Below are 22,864 nucleotides of genomic sequence, written 5' to 3'. Positions count from 1 at the left end.
GCATAATAGACTCATAACTCACGGCCGATTGGATCGACCTGCTCTGATACCACTAATTGTGACACCCTTACTACCCCAACACATATATTGTAATAATGTAAATAAAACTAACGAATATTTTTTTTTCAACGTTGGTAAAAAGGGTTCACATAAAATCTTCATAATTGTTGTTCAATATCCAAAATAATTGAAAAAAAAAACCTAAGAGTTTACAAATTGTTTTCAAAATAATAAGTACAACTCCAAATACATATAAAAATCCATGTCCTAGAAATCCTCTACCCCCATGCCACAATATCAGAGCACACACACAACTCATCTGTTGGCATTTTGGATGCCACTCATAACTGGATCTTCCTCACCTAAAACATCCACAAATTGTATAGTGAGAAGAAAAAAAACATCTATATGAAAAACACACCACAATGTAATCTCATCATAACTCATTACATAATGAAATATTTACAATCATTTCTACATATCATAATTCTCTCAATCATGTATCATCTTTACATCACAATTCTTAATCACACCAATTCATCACATCATATAATTTGTACTATGTTAAGCTCACGCCACCCCTGTAGCATCTCGTGCCCAAGGTCGTGCCACGCCAACATAAGTACTAGTTGCCACACACAAATATTGCAATTAACACTATGTCATGCTCACGCCACCCCTGTAGTATCTCTTGCCCAAGGTCGTGCCACGTCGACATACGTGTTAATTGCCTCACACATCCCACACTATGAGATGCATATACTAACATGGGTTTACGGTGCAAATGCAGCCTTTGTTGATGGCTGACGCTCGAAGAACACCATTAATTCCTCCTATTAGAGCTATTGTTACTATTTTTTTCTCTCCATTCTTTTAGCATTTTGTAAGAGAAAAAAAAATTATACTATTATTAAATTTTAATTTCATATAAAAAATACTTCATTAATTTTGTATAAAGTTAAGTTTCAAAATAAATTTAGACTCTCATTTTCAATTTAGCTTACTATCTTTTTGTTTTACTCTGACACCTATACTACCCCAACACAAATATTGTAACAATGTAAATAAGCTAAAGAATAAAATTTTCAACGTTGGTAAAATGGTTCACATAAAAATTTCATAATTGTTCTTCAACATCCAAAATAATTGAAAATAAAACTTGGAAAGTAAAACTTAAGAGTTTACAAATTGTTTTCAAAAGAAAAGGTACAACTCCAAATACATAAAAATTCATATCCTAGAATTCTCTGCCCCGATGTCACAATATCAGAGAACACCCACAATTCAATTGTTGGCATTCTAGATGCCACTCAAAACTGGGTCTTCCTCACCTAAAACATCCACAAATTGTACGGTGAAAAAAGAAAACATCTATAGGTAAAATACACAAGGAAAATCCAACACATCATTTAATCATAACTCATTTCTTTACAACCATCTCTATATATTCTAATTTTAACAATCATGCATCAACTTCACATCACAAATTCACAGTCATATCAATCCATTACAATTCTTGCAATTAACACTATCATTTTCACATTCATATTCTACACAAATCTTACAATTAACACTATGTCAAGGCCACGCCACAACTGCCATAAGTGATACGGCTTAATTGCCACACTTATCCCACACTATGCCAGGGGCACGCCGTCCTTGTAGCATCACTTACCCAAGGGTCGTCTTGTAACACCCCAGTTTTTATTTCATTTTTATTTTATTTTATTGAGGGTATTTTGGTAATTTTATAAATGTATAGGGGTGATTTAGTAGCTTGGAACGGGCTATTCCGGAATTGGAACAGGGCGTTGTAGACACCAAATTTCGTCCGGGGGGGCATACAAATAACAAGATAGGACATCAGAGGGCCCAAAGGCCCAAACCAATTTTTTAGTGGCCCGGAACGGGCCGTTCCAAAATCGGAACGGGCCGTTCCCAAGTCTGGAACGGGCCGTTCTCAATCAGAACGGGCCGTTCTGGGCTTCTAAAAAGCCTAAAAAAATATAGGTTGGAACGGGCCGTTCTAGACCAGAACGGGCCATTCCGAACCAATCAAGGGGGCTTAAAATCTGTACCCCAGAACGACCGTTCTGAAATCAGAACAGGCCGTTCTGGTTCCCCGGAACGGGCCGTTCTGGTTTCAGAACGGGCCGTTCTAGGGTGAAAATGTACTGCATAACGTTCGGATCCGGAACGGGCCGTTCCGAATCCAGAACGGGCCGTTCCGGCCCACATCTGATGCCTATAAATAGAGAATCTCGGCCAGCAGTAGGGAGGGCTCCAAAATTTCGTCCAGAGCTCGAAATTTCTCTCTTCTTCTCTCTTTCTCTCTCTTGTATTTCTTGAGAGTTTGTGAGGTATTGTAGTGTGAAAAGGTCGCCACAAAGCACCTAGAATCACCATTAGCAAAGCTTGATACGAGGTATTTCAGTCAATCTTCTTCTCTCTCCTTTATTTTTATCTTTGTTTCTTATTTCTAATAAACATCATTATAATAAAAATAATCATGTAGATATTTTAGAGTCAATTGTTTAATTTAAATTTCAAGCATGTAAATAGTCATCAATAAAAGGGGATTTAATATTTATATTATTATTATTTATAATGTTAACTTCGTCATAGGGTACCGATTAAGGGCGTTGTAGGGGTGCTTAATACCTTCCCTACACGTAACCGACCCCCGAACCCAATTCTGGTTATCAAGGCCATTATTGGACTTTTAAAAACCTTTTCTTTTTCCAATATTTTGAGTAAAATATTGGTGGCGACTCCATGAACCTATTTTCAAAACCATTAATTAAGGATTAGTCTGGTGTCCGGGCATTCCTTAATTGATGAGATCTTTAAAAGGATGTCTAAACCATAGGTCGCAAGATCGAAAATTTTCGGGTTGCGACAGATGGCGACTCCACTGGGGAAGTTTAAAGAGGGTCAGGCCCATTTAATTGATGAAGTTAATAAAATAAAAATAATAATTTAAATATTTTTTCCCCTTTACCTTGTTTATTTTCTTTGTTTGACTTTAATATTTGTTTGCCTGTTTAAATTCAGCATTTGTTTGAAATAAAAATTGTACACAATCCTTTGCACACAACAGTTCCCCCTACACCCGGGGGCATGAGGGTAATAAACATAGGGAGTGGTTGACGTACGACCGGCCCAAGTTTTGGCCTTAGAGCCTGCGAGCCTTGTCGGAAATCACACTCAAGGTGATAACCGGTTACTCTAGCCCGAAATACTGCGACAGACCTTAGAGTTTGCCAGGTGACGGCGACAGAGATACTGGGTCCCTATAATGGGGGCACCTTGGGGGCCTTAAGACCAGTAAGATTAGAACCGTCCTATACAATGCACTTTTCTTGCAGGGACCACAGACCAAGGATTTAAACATGACTGTTCGCAGGTGTACATTTGTTTGAGCATATGCGTGTTGCATTTGTTTGTGTTTATTTATTTCAAATAAATAAGAATTACAAACAAGTAGATATTAATAAAAAAATATTGTAAAAATTTTAACTCCCTTCTGTGTATCCTAACTCTAAAGCATCATATAGGGTAGTTTATTTCAAAAAAATAATATATATATATATATAGCAAAAAAATCATGCATCATAACTCTTAGTTAAAAACATGATAAAATTTAGGCAAAAAATAAATATCATACATCTCCTAGGATAGTACATTAGTATACATTCATTAGAAATGGAAGACACATGTAATAGTATGCAAAGAATGTTCTCTAAACAAAAATCAATGAGAATGATATCCGTTGAATTTCTCATATGTCTTTGCATCCTATTTTACGTTTCATATAGATAACACGTCTTCCTTGTAAATAATAAATACGAATAAAAAGGGAAATCTAATTTGTGCGTGTTAGCCGGATAATGGAAATTACTGTAATCAAATGCGAACCTTGAGACATCAAATCGGCGAACACTTATCAGTAATTGGGGGCATCACACGCCCAAATCGATGATTTTAACGCGAAGGCTTTCCCATGCGAAAATAGCAATTGCCGGGATAGGACGAATGACCAATAATGGACGAATCCTTGCTTCTAGGGAATTACAAGACAAGACCAATTAAAGAATAAAGGCATTGCATGACTAAAAACCCGCTAGGATGAAAACCCGTAAAGGGCGTCTTAGGCAAAAATTAGGTTGGAGAAAAAAAGAATCAAAATCCTGATAGGATACGTCCTATGCAAAAGTTAGGGACATATAAAAATAAGAAATGTCTATCTAAGTTGGAATCAAAAGGTGGCTCGAGTATTCCCTTTAGAAAGCAAGAATTCATAAAGGTTTCACTCCGAAGTCGAAACACCCACACTCAAGCAAGTGGGAATGCGTTCTTAACGTAGTTCAACCAATCGTCAACCATGCCTCTCCAGGGGGCAACCTCGGTTAATCTCTCTGTGTATGAATCACGAACTCGGGGCATGCCCGGGCCTTCGAGCTTTGTTAAAGGGGCACGTGTAAATTGAAAATTCTATTTTAATGTCATACACTTTTCTACTTCATTTCTCTTCTCCCTTTTATCTACTCTGAGCCTCGTCAACAAACCTTAAATGAACAAGTACATTTGAAATAAGGACGTCATCAGAAACAATGACTTAATACGCAATGAAAAACACATAAAGATTAATCAAATTGGGCATGACTTGTGGATAAAAATTCAAATGAAATCTGCGCAAGGGGCATCCCTCTTTAATGAAGGAATGAAAGATGATCGCAAATGCTGCAAAGACAAAAGCCTGGCAGGAAACCCACTAAGGGGGCTGCGCAAAAATTAGGGCAAGATCCGCTAGGAGACTCACAAACAAAAAGAGTAGCCTAGGCAAAAGGGAGGATCAAAAGAAAATGTCCGCTAGGGAACACATCTCAAGTAACCTAGGCAAAAGTTAGGACAAAGCAGCATCACGAGCTGAAAACCGAAAGGCAGCTCGGGAAGATCATTTAATCAATATGCAATCCCAAGTCATTGCTTAACTTTGAAGGAAATAATAAGTCAACGTGGAAAATGATTTCCTCACTTTGAATGTGCTTGATCATCAGCCTAAACCACTGGCCTACCTCGACCAGCCATTCTTCTAAAATCTTTTTTGAAAAAAATCCTTTCTAACAAAACTTCTGCAAAAAATATATGTAACCTCTTCCTCTATTTCCTCTTGACCTATATGGCATTAAGATAAATTTGAAAGATACACGAAAAATGCACAGTGAATACTCACAGAGGGAAGGTCGAGATGTCCTCAAACAGAGGTTAGAGACGCTTAACCACACATCGACTGGATAGTCAAGGAGCCACTGAAGCTTGGGCTCAAAAGAACATATCCCGACAGTAATCAAGATTGGCATGGATAAAAAGAAATCGTCAACATTAACCTTAACGCGTGCAAGTTAATTTCCCGACAAAAAAATTGAATTGCATATTTAGGAACAAACACATGAGCATAAACTGCATCGCATGCATATGAGTTAGGGGCATATGGAAGGGCGTTACAAAAAAAATATAAATAAAAGAATCATTCTTGTCTTGCATTTTCATTGCATCCATGCATCCATGCATTCTACTTGCTATGAGTCAAATGGAGTCATCAGGACGAAGCCCAAGCTAAATAGCCAACCATGAGCCAAGCAATGGCAAATAGCGACCCCAAGTGATTCTATGTGCCCACTAAGCAAAGGCATGTAAATAGTGGAATAGAATAGAATCGACTGAATAAGCAAAACCATAAGCATGAAGAGGCCATCGCGCCCTACTCCTCAACCTAATGAAGGATGATTTAAGAGAATACCAAGACCAGGAATGACTTCCAAACCAAAGCCAGGAGTGGCTTCCAAAATAATACTCATCAATAAAGATTCAACAAATAACATCATGGGACGAGATCCTTCCACCAATGATGAAAACAAAAGATCAAACAAAAAAAAAAAAAAAAGGCAAGCTTCGTACATGTTGAAAAAGCCGAAGCATTTAGAAAAATAACAGAAAAAGGCAAGCTTCAAACTTGAAAAAGCCGAAGCTAAACAAATATAAAATTTAGAAAAAAAACCTACCACAAGCAACCACAAGCAGGCGCCTGGAGAGGCATCACAATACTCGCGTGGTAGGGGCAACACTGGAATCCCCGCCAGCCATCCACTTCTCTGCCCACCAACACAGGGGCACAACAAACATCTCCTGCCCATCCACTTAGGGGCAGTCTTTCATTCCACAACAATCAATGAATCAAAAGGACTCAGCATTTCGCCTGGAGAGGCATCACAATACTCACATGGCAGGGGCAACACCAGAATCTCTGTCAACCATCTACTCCTTTGCCCACCAACACAAGGGCACCACTTATCAACAATCCTCGTCAAGGGGCAATCACATCATCAACACCAGCAGACGGCCTGGAGAGGCTATGAAAATACTACGGCCTGAAGAGGCTACGAAAATACTACGGCCTGAAGAGGCTACGAAAATACTACGGCCTGAAGAGGCTACAAAAATACTACGGCCTGAAGAGGCTACGAAAATACTACGGCCTGAAGAGGCTACAAAAATACTACGGCCTGTAGAGGCTACGAAAATACTACGGCCTGCAGAGGCTACGAAAAGACTACGGCCTGCAGAGGCTACGAAAATACTACGGCCTGCAGAGGCTACAAAAATACTACGGCCTGGAGAGGCTACAAAAATACTACGGCCTGCAGAGGCTACGAAACTACTACGACAACGAGGGTACCGCCGAGTTCCTCAAAGTCAAAATCGGGACCGCCGTCGAGCTCCCACCATAGGTCCGTTGAAGCCTTAAAAATCAGCACAACTTGATCGAGAGCCACCGTCGAGCCTCTCAAATCAGTGAATGACAATGAGGGTACCGCCGAGTTCTTCAAAGTCAAAATCGAGATTGCCATCGAGCTCCCACCTGTGGGCCGGCTGAAGCCCTAAATATCAGTCCAGCCTGGAGAGGCTGAGCTCATAATATACTCCCTCTTCAACAAGCAACAAATAAAGGCACACATTATCACAAGAGAAACAATGGAGCTTCTACTCGAAGACTGAAGATCAGGTGTACAGTTTATCAACCTTAAGTACGCAATCAATGCTCAACTGCTCTAAAAGGTGAGGATACGAGCAAATACACCTGTCCAAGGGAAGCAACGCAGAAGCACCAACACAGAGACGGGAAAAAGACCCGGACGAAATGTCTACGTCTTTACTTGCCTTTGGAAAAGCAACACAGCTATTCCAAAGGACAAGTAAAGAGGGGCAGCTGTAGACACCCAATTTCGTCCGGGGGGGCATACAAATAACAAGATAGGACATCAGAGGGCCCAAAGGCCCAAACCAATGTTTTAGTGGCCCGGAACGGGCCGTTCCAAAATCGAAACGGGCCGTTCCCAAGTCTGGAACGGGCCGTTCTCAATCAGAACGGGCCGTTCTGGGCTTCTAAAAAGCCTAAAAAAATATAGGTTGGAACGGGCCGTTCTAGACCAGAACGGGCCGTTCCGAACCAATCAAGGGGGCTTAAAATCTGTACCCTAGAACGACCGTTCTGAAATCAGAATAGGCCGTTCTGGTTCCCCGGAACGGGCCGTTCTGGTTTCAGAACGGGCCGTTCTAGGGTGAAAATGTACTGCATAACGTTCGGATCCGGAACGGGCCGTTCCGAATCCAGAACGGGCAGTTCCGGCCCACATCTGATGCCTATAAATAGAGAATCTCGGCCAGCAGTAGGGAGGGCTCCAAAATTTCGTCCAGAGCTCGAAATTTCTCTCTTCTTCTCTCTTTCTCTCTCTTGTATTTCTTGAGAGTTTGTGAGGTATTGTAGTGTGAAAAGGTCGCCACAAAGCACCTAGAATCACCATTAACAAAGCTTGATACGAGGTATTTCAGTCAATCTTCTTCTCTCTCCTTTATTTTTATCTTTGTTTCTTATTTCTGATAAACATCATTATAATAAAAATAATCATGTAGATATTTTAGAGTCAATTGTTTAATTTAAATTTCAAGCATGTAAATAGTCATCAATAAAAGGGGATTTAATATTTATATTATTATTATTTATAATGTTAACTTCGTCATAGGGTACCGATTAAGGGCGTTGTAGGGGTGCTTAATACCTTCCCTACACGTAACCGACCCCCGAACCCAATTCTGGTTATCAAGGCCATTATTGGACTTTTAAAAACCTTTTCTTTTTCCAATATTTTGAGTAAAATATTGGTGGCGACTCCATGAACCTATTTTCAAAACCATTAATTAAGGATTAGTCTGGTGTCCGGGCATTCCTTAATTGATGAGATCTTTAAAAGGATGTCTAAACCATAGGTCGCAAGATCGGAAATTTTCGGGTTGCGACAGGCGTTCCAAATTACCAAAATGAATGTGAGTTAGTAGCCCAGAACGGGCCGCTCTCAAGTTGGAACGGGTCGTTCCGGACTATTAAAACTGCCTATAACCCTAAATGGGAATGGGCTTGGAACGCGCCATTTCCGAAATATGGCCGTTGTGAGTAATATATGCACACCAGAACGGGCCGTTCTAGTTTGAGAACGGGCCATTCCGGATGTATTTTTTTACCCACGATTTAAGGGTCCAGGACGGGTCGTTCCGGATTTGGAACGGGCCGTTCCCGCGAAGCCTGATGCCTATAAATTGAGCTCTCTACCACTCCCAAAAAGCACACCTCTCATTTTCTGATTTCTTTTCTTCTTTTCTCTCTTCTCTTCTTCTGCACTCTCTAAAGACCGAGGGGAACCCAGCGGAGGAGATAAACCAGATCCTTAGTTTCAGCTACTGTTTATCCAAGTACAAGGAAAAAGGGGATTATTTGTATGCAAAGTTGCATGAGGGAATTGGGTAGAAGAGGAAGCTCGTAGGATTATGAGTAATTTTATAATTATTTCTGTTTGGAGAATTATTGGTCTTATGTGATTCTGTATGAATTTAGGATTATGAATTTATATTTAATTTGTAAAAATGATGATTTGGGAGAGAGAACGAAATTATAGAAAAGTGTCTGAGTTAGGTTTTGGAAAATTGGGAGTTTTACTAATTGATTTAATATTGTATTAAATTGATGATTCAATTGAGTGTTATAATAATTTATAAATGTTATTGCTATATTATATGGTAAAAATTGGATGATCTAGATGTGAATTCATGGTGAATTGCTTGAGGGGTATGTGAACCACTATTTTATTAGACTTATCTATTAAGTGTATGTGATATGGAATTGAGTTATGATATGAAATGTTGTATTGAATATGAATATGATGTGATTGTGATTCCTCACACTAGTGACCAGGGGTGGCACGACCTTGGACAAGAGATGTCACAAGCGTGACCTTGGTATAGTGTAGGATGTGTGAATGTGATTGTGGTTCCTCACGCTAGTGACTAGCTAGGGGTGGCACGAACTTGGACAAGAGATGTCACAGGCGTGACCTTGACATAGTGTAGGATGTGTGATTTCTCATGCTTATGTCGAGGTTGGCACGACCTTGGGCAAGAGATGCTACAGGCGTGACCTTGGCATAGGGTGGGATGTATGAGGCAATTAATACTTATGTTGGGGGTGACACGACCTTGGAGAAGAGATGCTACAGGCATGACCTTGGCATAGTGTTAATTGCAAGATTTGTGATGGATTGGTGTGAAATTGTGATGTGAAGTTGATGCATGATTGATAGAATTATGATATGTAGAAATGATTGTAAATATTTCATTATATAATGAGTTATGATGAGATTACATTGTTGTGTGTTTGTATGTGCTTTACATATAGATGTTTTCTTTTCTCACCGTATAAATTGTGAATGTTTTAAGTGAGGAAGATCCAGCTACGAGTAGCATCTAGAATGCCAACAGTTGAATTATGGGTATGCTCTGATATTGTGACATCGGGACAGAGATATTTTAGGACATAGATTTTTATATGGATTTGGAATTGTAAATATTATTTTGAAAACAATTTGTAAACTCTTGTGTTTCATTTTCTAGATTTTTATTATTGTGGTTATTGAAGAACAATTTTGAAGTTTCTCATGTGAACCCTTTTACCGAAATTGAAAGATTTATTTGTAAGTTTTCATCATTACAATATATGTGTTGGGGTAGTAAGGGTGTTACACGTCTCATCCCTGGTCATGTGTGAGGAACCATAATCATATTCACAATCCACACAAATCTTACAATTAACCTTATACCAAGGCCACGCCACATCTGTCATAAGTGATACGTGTTAATTGCCTCACTCATCCCACACTATGCTAGGAGCACGCCATCCTTATAGCATCACTTACCCAAGGGTCATCTCATCTCTGATCATATGTGTGAGGAACTACAATCATATCACATCAGCATCTCATTTCATGTAAACATACTCACATCATGTTATCAATTCAATATTAAAACAATAGATATAATGTTTCAAATAAAATAAGAAATATTTGTAAGTCTATAACCAAATATAAAAACATGAAAATTAACCCCCACTCTTTTACGTTTTAATACAAACACTTAGTTACTATACCAATGAATTTCATTAATATACAAAATAGCGGTACAATAAAAAATAATTATGAATATATTAGTTTAATGTGTTTAAGTTTATTTTTATAATTTCAAGTTATTGTTAGTTTTAATTTATAACAGAGAAGGTCGATCTAAGAAAATTTATAAATTAATGTATACAATAATTAGTTTAATATATTTGTTGATCTTATTATAAATCATCACATTAATTAATATTTGAAATTAAAAAAGATAAAGTAAATAATACTTTGATTTGTAAAGTATTTATTTTATGCATTATAACATTTGACATACGTAAATGACTGAAAATTTATTCGACCATGTTATAAATAAATAAAAAATCGCGTAATTCAAAGTATAAACCTATTGAATATGTTGGTAAAAAAAATAAATCTGTTAAATATTATATGTATTAAAATACTTATCCAAAATGATATTGCAACATATTATATAAAAAGAATCTAATAACATGCATGTTTTTAATACTTCAAATGATAAAGTTTTATATTATTAAATTTTGTTAAAATAATCAAAGAATTATTTTAAAAAGTTTTTTTTTAGAACATCACACATTAGATAATATAATAGTGGAATTAAAGTTTATATTAAATACTTTAATAATAAAAAAGTCAATATATCTAGACAACTGTCATAAAAAATTACAAAATGTGATATATTATTGTTCCTAATGATAACTTTAAGAAACTACTACAGCCAATGCATGTAAACAGAATGTCGCCAATAAACAAAAATAGAAAGTTGCATTTTAACAGTGAGTGTCAGCTTGCTTCTCAGCGGGTTTCACAAATTTTTTCCAATAAGGGTGTTGTTGCCACACACAATGCATTTCTTCTATTGGGACACCTTTAGTTTCTGGCAGAAGCTTGTAGATGAAGATATTCATGACCACCACGAAAACACCAAAGAAAATGAACAATCCAAACTTCATGTGACACAGCATGGCAGTGAAAATTTGAGCAATGGCAAACGTGAAGATCATGTTGGTGGAAACATTGATACTCTGAGCAGCAGATCGAACTTCAAGAGGGAAAATCTCACTGGGTACCAACCATCCTAGAGGACCCCAAGACCATGCAAATCCTGCCACATACACGCATATAGCTACCACCACTGCTATCGCATACCACGTTGGCAACACACCAGGGTTTCCATTTATTCCGAACTTATATGCAATTGCCACTGTAATCAACATCTGCATATATAAATACCCAAAACATATTTAATTACTCAAATCATGTACACATTAATTAATGTAAACAAAGAGATAAGTAAAGATGGAATGGCCTAGTGGATGTAGTGTTACTATTTAAAAAAAACAAAAAATGCATGAACGTACCTGACAAACGAACATTTGAGCACCACCAAGTAAGAAAAGAGTACGTCTACCAAACTTGTCAACCGAAGCAATGGAAACAAGAGTGGCAACAGCGTTACAACCTCCAGTGATCATAGCAGACATGAGAGAAGCATTGGCACCGAATCCAATGGTTTTGAACAAAACAGGAGCGTAGAATGTTATGACATTCATGCCAGTGAGTTGCTGAAAGGCTGGAATGGCAATGGCCATGGTGAGATGAGGCCTGTAGTGCCTGGTCAGCAAAGAAGCCCAAGGGTGTTTCACAGCTTTGGATGATTCACTCGCTGCAACCAAATCCTTAAACTCCTCCTCAACGTCACTAGTGCCACGAATTTTTATCAACTCTTTCTTTGCTTCCTCCTCTTTACCACGCTCAATCAAGGAAGTGGGTGTGTCGGGGAGAAAGATTGCACCCAAAATAATCATTATGGCAGGAACCGCAGCAAAACCCAAACTGTAGCGCCAACCTTGTCCATTGTCCATGTTGGAGAAAACATAGTTGAGAACATTGGCCACAAATAAGCCTATGGTGATCAACAACTGGAACATCATGTTAAGAGCTCCTCTGTACTTGTAGGGAGCAACCTCAGACACGTAAATTGGGACAGACTGATTGGAGCATCCGATTCCGCAACCGAGAAGCAAGCGACCAACGATAAGCATCCACACACGTTGGGCGAATGCATTCAATCCAGCACCGCCCAAGAAAAGCACACCACCACAAATCATGGTCAGTCTTCTTCCGAACACTCGAGTTACCGTCGATGCTCCGATTGATGACACTAGAGCAGCCAAATATAGAGACGAGGTAAATAATGTTAACACTTGGCTATCGAATTTGCAGTACTGGTTCACCGAGGCTGTTATGTTGTGCTCCTTTTCATACACATCTGGGAAAAATTTCTTCAAGAATGGATCCATAGACGTAACTCCACCTGTCAGTAGTCAACAAATTATTAATCATCATACTTATAATTAAACAAAACATTATAATCATATATCTTTCATGTGTCTCTTATCTTTCATTAAAAATAATCAAATAAAAAATAACACATTATAACGTTAATTTTGTATGAAATTACAAACCCGAGATGCCGAGATCGTAGCCAAAAATTAGCCCTCCAAATGCAGCCACCAAACAAGTGATGAAAACCCTGAAAGTAAGCTTTCCAGGATAATCTTTTCCAGAGGCATTGCCTCCAACTATCACGCCTCCTGCCATTTTCCTAACTGATGGAGAGAGTAGAAAAGTGTCAGTAGTAACTGAGGGAGAGAAGACTGAGTGAGTGCAGAAGAACCCTTCCACCTTCAAATATATAAGCAACTAAAAAGATAATAACAAAATATTATATATATTATATATATAACTAAATTTTATAATATTATATATATAATTAAATATTATATTTGAATATATAGACTATATTTGAAATTTATATTTTAAATATATAAATTATATTTTATATTTAAAATAAATCATTTATATTGTGAAAAAAGATGATTTTTAATTATTGATAATTTTTTTAAAAAAATATTAAATTTTTATTCATGTGACACCTTCTATCCCGCATACCATAATACATAATAAAATTTGAATAACATAACATTTTATAATTAAAATATCAAACGTGTTCAGATAGAGAGTACTACATCCATAACTTAACAAAATCAGCGGAAATTATAAAGAAATAAAACTAAAGTTTCCAAAATAATTTAATAAGTGAAACATCCTAATCTAATCCTAACTACGTCTCGATGTCACATGTCCTATCAGAGCAAAGTCCAACTCTGAAGCCTAAGCTTCGTCACCTACATCCTTAGCCCCATGCTGATAATCACTTGTATAACGGCCAAAGGAAAACAACAAAAAAGAAAAAGGAGTGAGAAACATCTCACTCTGGCTCACAGTGTAGAAATACACACCGGATAGCCAAACACAAACAAGACAGGTATAGCATAGATATATTAAAAACAATATTACATCTCACTCATCCAAGACATAAAAATATCAATTTATCATATAACATTAAATTGATTTAAAATAAATCATTTATATTGTGAAAAAAAAGATGATTTTTAATTATTGATAATTTTTTAAAAAAATATTAAATTTTTATTCATAAGTAAATGTGATAAATAAAAAATTAAATTAGATAAAAGATAGGAGTGTTCATTGGATTAAATCAATAAGACAAATCCAATGTTTATAGCTAAATCATTTCCAAGAAATAATTTCTTCATGAATTTATATTGTTTAAAGCTAAATGATTTGAATTTATTACTTAAAACATGTCATAATACTTTTTTTTTATTTATATAAAATGTGTCTAGGATTGCGCGAGAAAACAGGATGAGGGAATATCTTATATATAGAATTATTAAGATTATTATATGATTAAGATTACAACTAAATAATTTAAATTTATAATTAGTTGTAATTACTTAACACATGTCTTTATTTGTGTTTTAAAAAATATATATGTATGGGATTGAGTGGGATAAAAGAATATTGAAAGACTATCCTGAATTTAGTATTATTAAGATTAAGATAAGATTTTTATTTAAAAAAATGTGTTTGAGAGAGAATAGGATAACATGATATAAGACTATCCTAGATTTATTATTTCTAAAATAAAATTAAGATTACAACTAAATTATTTGAATTTATAATTAGTTATAATTACCTAACTCATGTCTTAATTTTTGTTTTAAAACCATGCATTTAAGATTTAGCGAGAAAACAAGATGGAAGGGAAACTATACTATATTTAGTATTATTAGAATTAAGATTTTTGTTTAAAAAAATGTTTAGATGAAATATATATGTGTATCTTCAATAAAATCCAAATTTGAACATACATTTATTACGATTAAATAAATTAAAAAATTATTTGTATAATTTTTATTTTATTAGTCTTATTGCACCTATAAAAAACTATTTTAAAATGTTTTAAAATTATATAAAAGTTAAATTATTTAAGATATATAGATTATAAAAAACTATATATACTAATTCCGTATAAAGTTAAGTTTCAAAATAAATTTAGACTCTCATTTTCAATTTAGCTTACTATCTCTTTATTTTACTTCTATTTAAAAAAAAAACTAAATACCTTACTAAAAGTCTGGTAAGAAACATGAAAAATTGATATATATTATCCCCAAATATATATATATATATATATATATATATATATATATATATATATATATATTTTAAACGTTAAATATTTATTATATGTAATTTATCTTTATAATATTAGATATATATATATATATATAAATATTATATTTGAATATATAGATTATATTTAAAATTATTTTTTAAATATATAAACTATATTTTATATTTAAAATAAGTAGTTTATATTGTGACAAAAAATTATTTTTAATTATTCATAATTTTTTTAAAAGTATTAAATTTTTATTGATAAGTAAATGTGATAAATAAAAAATTAAATTAGATAAAAGATAGAGGTGTTCATTGAATTAGATCAATCTCACAAATTCAATGATTTGAATCGAATCAACTAAAAGCTTGTGATATATAAGCCTCTCTATATTAATAATACATCTTCATTATGATTTTTTCTTCTTTCCAAAATATCTTTAATTTTTTTTTTATTTTCTAATTTCTCGAATTAGTTGTTTTATGCATGACATATTTAATAATCATTTACAAATTTAAATAAAAAAATACCTCCACACCAACTTAGACTTATACAATTCTTTTCTATCTTTTATAGATAAGAATGTCAAATGATTTTAGATAAGAAAGAAAAATAAATTAAAATAAAACCAACTTAAATAATAATACTAAATATGTTTAATATATTACATATTAAGCACATAGAAGATGTCATATGAACAAAGAAGATAGTGAAATTTAAAAGATAAAAAGAAAAATAAATTAAGAGGATGGATAATAATTATTTTCAAGTTTTGTTTGGAAAAAATACCGCAACATACATGAATTTATAATATTTATGGCTGATGGAAACATGCTAGACTAAAGAGAGCAAGAGGTGATACATTAAAGGAACCAAGAAGAATGAGATGATTTTGAAGACCTTTCATATGTTTGTGTACATAGTAGTTACTTGTATATGTTTATTGTAATTAACGACCCGCCATGGTCTCTACACTTAGTGGAATCACACTACTGCTAGTGAAACTAAGAGAAATATTAATCTAGATAACTCATACATACATGTACAAATAAAAATTGTTCTTACCGGAGATCTGCTGTAGAGATGATCCGCCAAGTAAGATCGGTGAGCCTCCTTCGCTAGTACGTTGGTGTTCCAAGATGGGGGTGGTACCTACAAAAGAGACTCCGATGCCAAAGTTAGGGTTTGTATGAGTATGAGTCTCGTATAAGTAATGCACGTACCTTGGTGTGAAATAGGGTTGCGTTGGGCCTTGGGCTTGAGATCAAGTATGATCTGATTAGATAGCGGATCTCGGCTAGGCCGAGATCTTCTCAGCGCATGTCCGAGGTCGTCCTGCGCTGTTATGCCGAGCACGAGCTCGGCATAGCAGTACGGATAGTACACGAGCCCCCCGAGCTCCGAAGACCATAGGTCGAGGAGTTAAGACCGAGCTCGTTAAGTGGCTGTGACCCTTCGCGTACGCTTGCCTGTCAAGGTGCCATGTGTTACAACTGTCGCCTCTTTTTTGAAAACGTGCAGGCGGCGCGTGAATGAGGGTGACGGTTATGCAATTATGACTGGTGCTCGTCATAATGGGAGTCATTAAGTGTGTCTCCAGTTATGCCCCCTGGCTGACACATGTTGTGGCCGTTTAGATTTTGGAAAACCCCCTTTTGTTCTCTCTCGCGCCCTTTCTCATTCACTTTACCCTTTTTCGCCCTTTCAGCTTCCTGCGCACACTGTCTTCCTCGCTTCCGTTAATCTTTCATCTTCGTCTTCTCTGTTTCCGTCGCCGTTTTCGGCAACTCGGTTGTGCTCTTTCTTTACCGTTCTTTCGTTTGTGACAGGAGTACCAGGTACTTCGATTACTCTGTTCTCTCTTTCTTCTCCAATCTTCTCATTCTTCAAGTCTTTTGTTTTCTTGATGGCTGGAGAGAGTGGTTCCGGATCCTCTGCGCTTGCCAAGGGCAAAGGTAAGGCGCGGAGCAAGGCGGTGGCTACCGGAATGGCCGCCGCCGAGAAGAAGAAGGTGGTGAACCCACCTAAGGACCTCGTTCTAGGCATTCCTGGCTACGATTGGGTTCGGCGAGAGATAGGGGAAACCCAAAGTGTGTTTCGGTCTTTTCTTGAGGTTAATACGGTTTGGAAATCGCACAAAATTTGTGCCCCTTCTCTTTCCCGAATGATCCGGCTTGAACCCTGTCAGGCCGGTGAGGGTGTGTACATGGGGAAGTCTATAGACCCTCCCCATTTCTATGTCTTCCTGTGTTTCTTTAGGGATTTAGGCGTCTGCCTTCCTTTCACTCAATTCGAGTGTGATTTTTTGAATTTTATCAACTCGGCTCCTTGCCAGTTGCACCCAAATAGTTGGGGTTTTTTGAGGGCTTTTCAAGTCCTGTGTTCAGCTCTAGGGATAGAGGTGTCTCTTCCCGTCTTTCTTCATTTTTACCAGCTGAAGATAGGTGTTCCGCCTTATGGCATACTGTCTCTGAGTGGGAGTAGGGATGGGGGTTTATTCACTCTTTACTCCCAGTCATACAAAAATTTTAAACAAAAGTTTTTTCGGGTTGCCCTTGTGGATGTCGACCCAAATAGTTGGGGTTTTTTGAGGGCTTTTCAAGTCATGTGTTCAGCTCTATGGATAGAGGTGTCTCTTCCCGTCTTTCTTCATTTTTACCAGCTGAGGATAGGTGTTCCGCCTTATGGCATACTGTCTCTGAGTGGGAGTAGGGATGGGGGTTTATTCACTCTTTACTCCCAGTCATACAAAAATTTTAAACAAGAGTTTTTCCGGGTTGCCCTTGTGGATGTCGACCCGTTGGAGGATGGGGCGTTCTACTTCGGCGGGTTGCCGAAGTTCCCCTTCTATTGGTGCCCCAAACCGTCTAGGTTTCATGGGGTGGGCCAATTGAAATTGACGGCTTCGGAGGCGGCCGCTGTTGAGAACCTTGCAGCGCTTCCTCGTCCACTAGATTGCAAGCTCGTCCTGTCACTTGTGAACTCGGCGTACAAGGAGAGGGGCTTAGACATTGAGTACTCCGTTTTCCTTAGGTTGCTAGGGTTTGTGAAACCTTCTTTTGTTGATGTGTTTTATTTTCTGTGTTTGCAGGCATAATGGGCAGGAACAAGTGGCGTGAGCTGAAGCACCGCTACAATGTTGCTGAGATCGAGGTCCCTGAGCCTCGAGAGGAGGAGGTCGCCCCTCTGAAAACAAATAGAAAAAGAAAGAGGGCCGAGAAGGAGGTCGGGGGGACCTCTGCCCCTCCAAATGCCGAGGAGGTGACCTCCAAGGCTGCTGATGCTGAGGCGGTGGACCTCACCGGGAGTCTGCTGCCTGAAGGGGCTCTCCAAATGGCCACCGCAAAGACTGTTGAGCAAGTTGCTCCCTCTACCGAGGTAAGTGTCTTGTTTTCTTTAACTTTTCTTCTATGTTGGTTTTGCTTGGTTTATTGAGGCGCTATCGCTCTTTGCAGGCAGGGATAGCTGCCGAGGTGGGGGCCCAGGTTGCTGAGCAAGTCGCCCAGGCCGCCGTGGTGAGTACCTCGCTTTTCGTTTTTCCTTCTATCTTGTATGTTGTTCTTTTGTCTTTTGACATGGGGTCATTTTTTGCAGGCAGGGGACGCTGCCGAGACTCAGGTGCCCCCGGGGTCGGAGGCGCCAAACGTGGACCCTCCCATTGCCGAGCAGGGGACGCCTGTTTCTGCCTCTGTCGAGGCTCCCGGCAAGGGGTCGAACTTCGAGGTCCCCACAGCTACGCCTGCAGCTTCGGCGCCGTCGTCTGGTTCGTCGCAGGGGGCTTCCCAGAGCCAATATTTAGCTCATCGCTTCGGGAAGGGCCGCTCGCAGGTGCAGTTGGACCATGTGAGTGCTTCAGCTGACATGGACTCGCTGTGGAGTGCGGGGGTGACCGCCGAGAAGTTCTTCCCCCAAGGTTTGCTGAGCTCAGACGACTAGGGGCTGATAGACGAGGTCGGCCCCGTGGAAGGCTTTGACACCGCCCAGGTCTTTCTGTAGAGGACTATGGCGATTGTGGACCACTGGAAGCATAAGTGGTCCAAACAGTAGGAGGACCTGGTTAGGCTGAGGAGCCGAGTTCAACCTTTGAGGGAGGAGAACAAGGTTCTGAAGGAGGAGAACAAAGTTCTGAGCGCCGCCCTCGGCGAAGCAAAAATGCAGGGGGCCGAGCTTCGAGCAGCGAGGGGAGACCTCGCGAGGGTCCAGAAATGGCTGGAGATCGCCCTGCGTTCCAACGAGAGTTATGCCTCCCAGGTCAGTGAGTTGTAGGAGCTTGCTGCCTCCTCCTGAGGTCGGGTGCGCTTTTTAGAAGACGAGGTGACGTCTTCCCGGGGTCGGGTGCGCTCTTTGGAGGATGAGGTGACATCTTTGAAAGGCGACTTGGTGGCGGCGGCTAAGAAGCGTCTCTGCGACGAGGTCCTTCTCGGTGGCAAAGAGGAGGAGGTGGCTGCTTTGAGAGTGGACCTTGCGAAGCTAGAGGCGGAGAGGGCAGTGTTGGAAAAGTAGCTTGAGGAAACTGAGCGGTCTATCTTGGTTGAGCATAAGAGATGTTTCCTCAAGGCAGCTCGCCAGGTGAGGCTACTTGCCCCGGGGTTCGACTTCTCCGCCATGCATGTGGAGAAAGTGGTCCGTTTTGGGAAGCTGGTGAAGGAGGACGACCTCGAGGACAGCTCAAGTGAGAATGCCTCCGGTTAGGCCATTTTTGTAATAGTTTAGTTTAATTTTCTCTGCTTTGTTTTTCTTTTTGAATTCAAGTGTTGAACTCCGAAAACATTGCTGTGTATATATGTGTTTTTTGTTTATTTGTTGTTGCACTTTTCTTTGATTTTGCTTTTGGGCTTGGTTTTTGCCTGTTTGGGCGATTTGAAAACACATTCGGTATTTGCGGTGTACTTTTGTGTTTTTTCGGGGCTCAAATTTGGCCTGGTGTGACTGATTTGTTCTTAGGCTCGAATTCGGCCTTTACAATGTCGTAAATTGACCAAGGTTCGAACTCGACCTTGGCTTTCAAGAGAGATAGATCGTGTTAGGGTTCGAACTCGACCCCGATCTGCCGTAGGGTAATATTTATTAAGGTTCGAACTCGACCTCGAGCTTGGTGATACCGAGGTTCGAACTCGCCCTTTGGTTGCTCTTACCGAGGTTCGAATTCGACCTCGGGTTTTAGTATTCATATGAATGACATCAAGGTTCGGACTCGACCCTGGGTTTTGGTGCCGCGTATTCAGGGTTCGTACTCGACCTTGACTAAAAGCGAGATAAATTGTGCCGAATTTCGAATTTAACCTCGGTGTAAAGTGAAATAGGTAGTGTCAAGGTTCGGACTCGACCTTTGTTTAGTGTGAAACATAAAATGATGCGAGATTAAAAAGGAATATGAAAGGAATAGAATGAGTCATTTTATTGATTGTTTGTATGTGCCTCGTTAAAAACCCTCTCAGCCAAAACCCATTTTTCTATTTTTTGGGATAAAAGACTGAGGCGGGAAAAGAGTGCACAGCTCATTCGTACAAAATTAGCTGAAGTAAAACTTGAGATGCGTAGCATTCCAAGTTCGCGGTATAGGCCTTCTGCTGAGCTCTTCTAGTCGGTACGCTCCATTTTCCAAGTCTTCTGTAACTCGGAATGGGCCATCCCAGGTGGGTGCAAGTTTCCCATCTGACGTGTCTTTCCATGCTTCGCCTAGCAACCGCCACACCAGATCGCCAACTCGGAAAGAGAGAGGTCGCACTCACGTATTGTATCTTATGGAAGCTCGGAGCTTGCAAGCTTCTTCGTGGATTTGAGCTTCGTCTCTGAGCTCGTCAACTAGGTTGAGGTCAGATGCTAACTCTCAAGCGTTTTGCTCACTGTTGAAAACTTGGCGTCGGTGGGATGTCTCTCCGACTTCCACTAGGATCATTGCGTCAGCCCCGTAGGTTAGCCTGTAAGGTGTCTCTTGCGTGGTTGACTGGGGGTGTAATGATACGCCCAGAGGATGCTAGGAAGTTCCTCAGCCCATTATCCCTTGGCGTTCCCGAGGCGCTTTTTGAGTTCTCGGAGTATTACCTTTTTAGCTGCTTCGGCTTGACCATTAGTTTGCGGATGTTCCACCGAGGTCGGAAGATGTTTGACTCCGAGCTCCCGAAGGAAGTCCTCGAAGTCCTGCGCGATGAACTGTCGGCCTTATCAGTAACAAGGGAATGGGGTATCCCGAATCTGCATACGATACTCTTCCAGGTGAATTTCCGTATGTTCTCAGTGGTGATCTTAGCTAGTGGGCATGCCTCGATCCACTTGGTAAAGTAGTCGATTGCCACCAGGAGGAACTTGAGCTGACCCTTCGCTGGGGGGAATGGTCCTAGGATGTCCATTCCCCACTGAGCAAAAGGCCACGACGACATCATTTGGTGGAGTCTCGGGTGGTTGTCGATGTGAGTTGCCGAACTGCTGGCATTCTTTGCATTTTTGCACGTAGTCTCGACAATCCGATTTTAAAGTGGGCCAGTAGTACCCTGCTCGGAGTACTTTGGTCGCCATTGAACGTGCCGCTGAATGCATGCCACATATGCCCCGGTGAATTTCCTCGATGACATAGGCTGCTTGAGGTGCGGTCAAACACTTGAGCAGTGGGGTGGAAATGCCACGCTTGAACAGCTCATCGCCGATAATTACGAACTTGGCCGATCTCATCCTCATTTTTCGAGCTTCTTCCTTATCTTCGGGCAAGATTCCTTCTTTCAAGTAACTCCAGATGCCTGTCATCCACCCCAGGTCTTCGCTGTCGCTAGTGTTGACGACTTTGTCGTCCAGGCTGTGTGAGTGTAAGGTCTCCTGGATGATAGTCTGGTGCTGTCCAGGTCTTTTGGTACTGGCGAGCTTTGATAGGAGGTCGACTCGGGCATTTTGTTCTCGCGATACATGTTGTATGGTGAACTTTGTCGAAGGACGAGATCTGGTGGGATGCGATGTGGAAGTACCGTTGTAGAAGAGTATCCTTTGCCTGGTACGTCCCACTGAGCTGCTCCACCATGAGCTTGGAGTCGCTGTTGCAACTCACTCTTCGGGCCCCGAGGTTGTGAGCTAGCCTCAGTCCTGCGAGAAGTGCCTCATACTCCGCCTGGTTGTTGGTCACCTTGAAGCTGAACTTGAGGGATTGCTCCAAAGTGACTTGGTTTGGTCCTTCCAATATGATACCTGCACCACCACCCTTAGAGTTGGAGGACCCGTCAACGTGTAAAGTCCATACCTGGGGTTCCTCAGCAGTAGTTGGCGTGAGCTCGGCTACGAAGTCGGCCAGGCATTGAGCTTTTAGGGCACCATGACTCTCGTATTGGATGCCGAACTCGGATAACTCGACTGACCATGCAATCATTCATCCGGTGAGCTCCGGCTTTCTCAGGATTTACTTTATGGGGTAGTCGGTTTTGACCATCACTTGGTGGCTCTGGAAATAAGGTCGGAGACACCGTGTTGCGGTGATGAGTGCCAGTGCCAACTTTTCGATCATTTGGTACCGTTTCTCCGCATCTTGGAGGACTCGGCTGATGAAGTAGATCGGCGTCTGCACTTTCTGATGTTCTTGCACTATCACTGCGCTGATGGCATTTTCTACTACGGCCAAGTAGAGGAGGAGGTCAATTTTGTGATCCGGCCTCTATAGGATTGGCGGAGTCGTGAGAAAGGTTTTGAAACTTTGGAAAGCTTCTTCGCACTGATCCATCCACTGGAAGTCTTTTGGCTTCCGTAGTAGAGTGAAGATTGGCCCTGCCTTCTCCGCGAGTCTGTGGATGAAACGAGACAG

At 39.8% G+C, this 22,864-nt stretch overlaps 1 protein-coding gene across 1 annotated transcript; it reads right to left on the bottom strand.

Annotated features, from left to right (window-relative positions):
• Positions 1-1,392: 1,392 nt before the first annotated feature.
• LOC145959139 (sugar transport protein 1-like) lies at positions 1,393-13,627 on the bottom strand. The gene is made up of 3 exons (XM_083077619.1): positions 13,001-13,627; positions 11,894-12,849; positions 1,393-11,749 (listed from the first exon to the last, which is right to left on the bottom strand). The coding sequence occupies exons 1-3, from the start codon at positions 13,134-13,136 to the stop codon at positions 11,303-11,305; spliced, it is 1,539 nt and encodes a 512-aa protein (XP_082933745.1). The 5' UTR covers positions 13,137-13,627; the 3' UTR covers positions 1,393-11,302.
• Between the last annotated feature and the right edge of the window lie 9,237 nt (positions 13,628-22,864).

This window comes from Cajanus cajan, chromosome 1 (assembly GCF_000230855.2).
Source record: "Cajanus cajan strain Asha chromosome 1, NIPB_CcT2T_4, whole genome shotgun sequence".
Classification (NCBI taxonomy): domain Eukaryota; kingdom Viridiplantae; phylum Streptophyta; class Magnoliopsida; order Fabales; family Fabaceae; genus Cajanus; species Cajanus cajan.
Note: the sequence above shows the minus strand (reverse complement) of the source record. Positions and strands in the feature narration are given on the sequence as shown.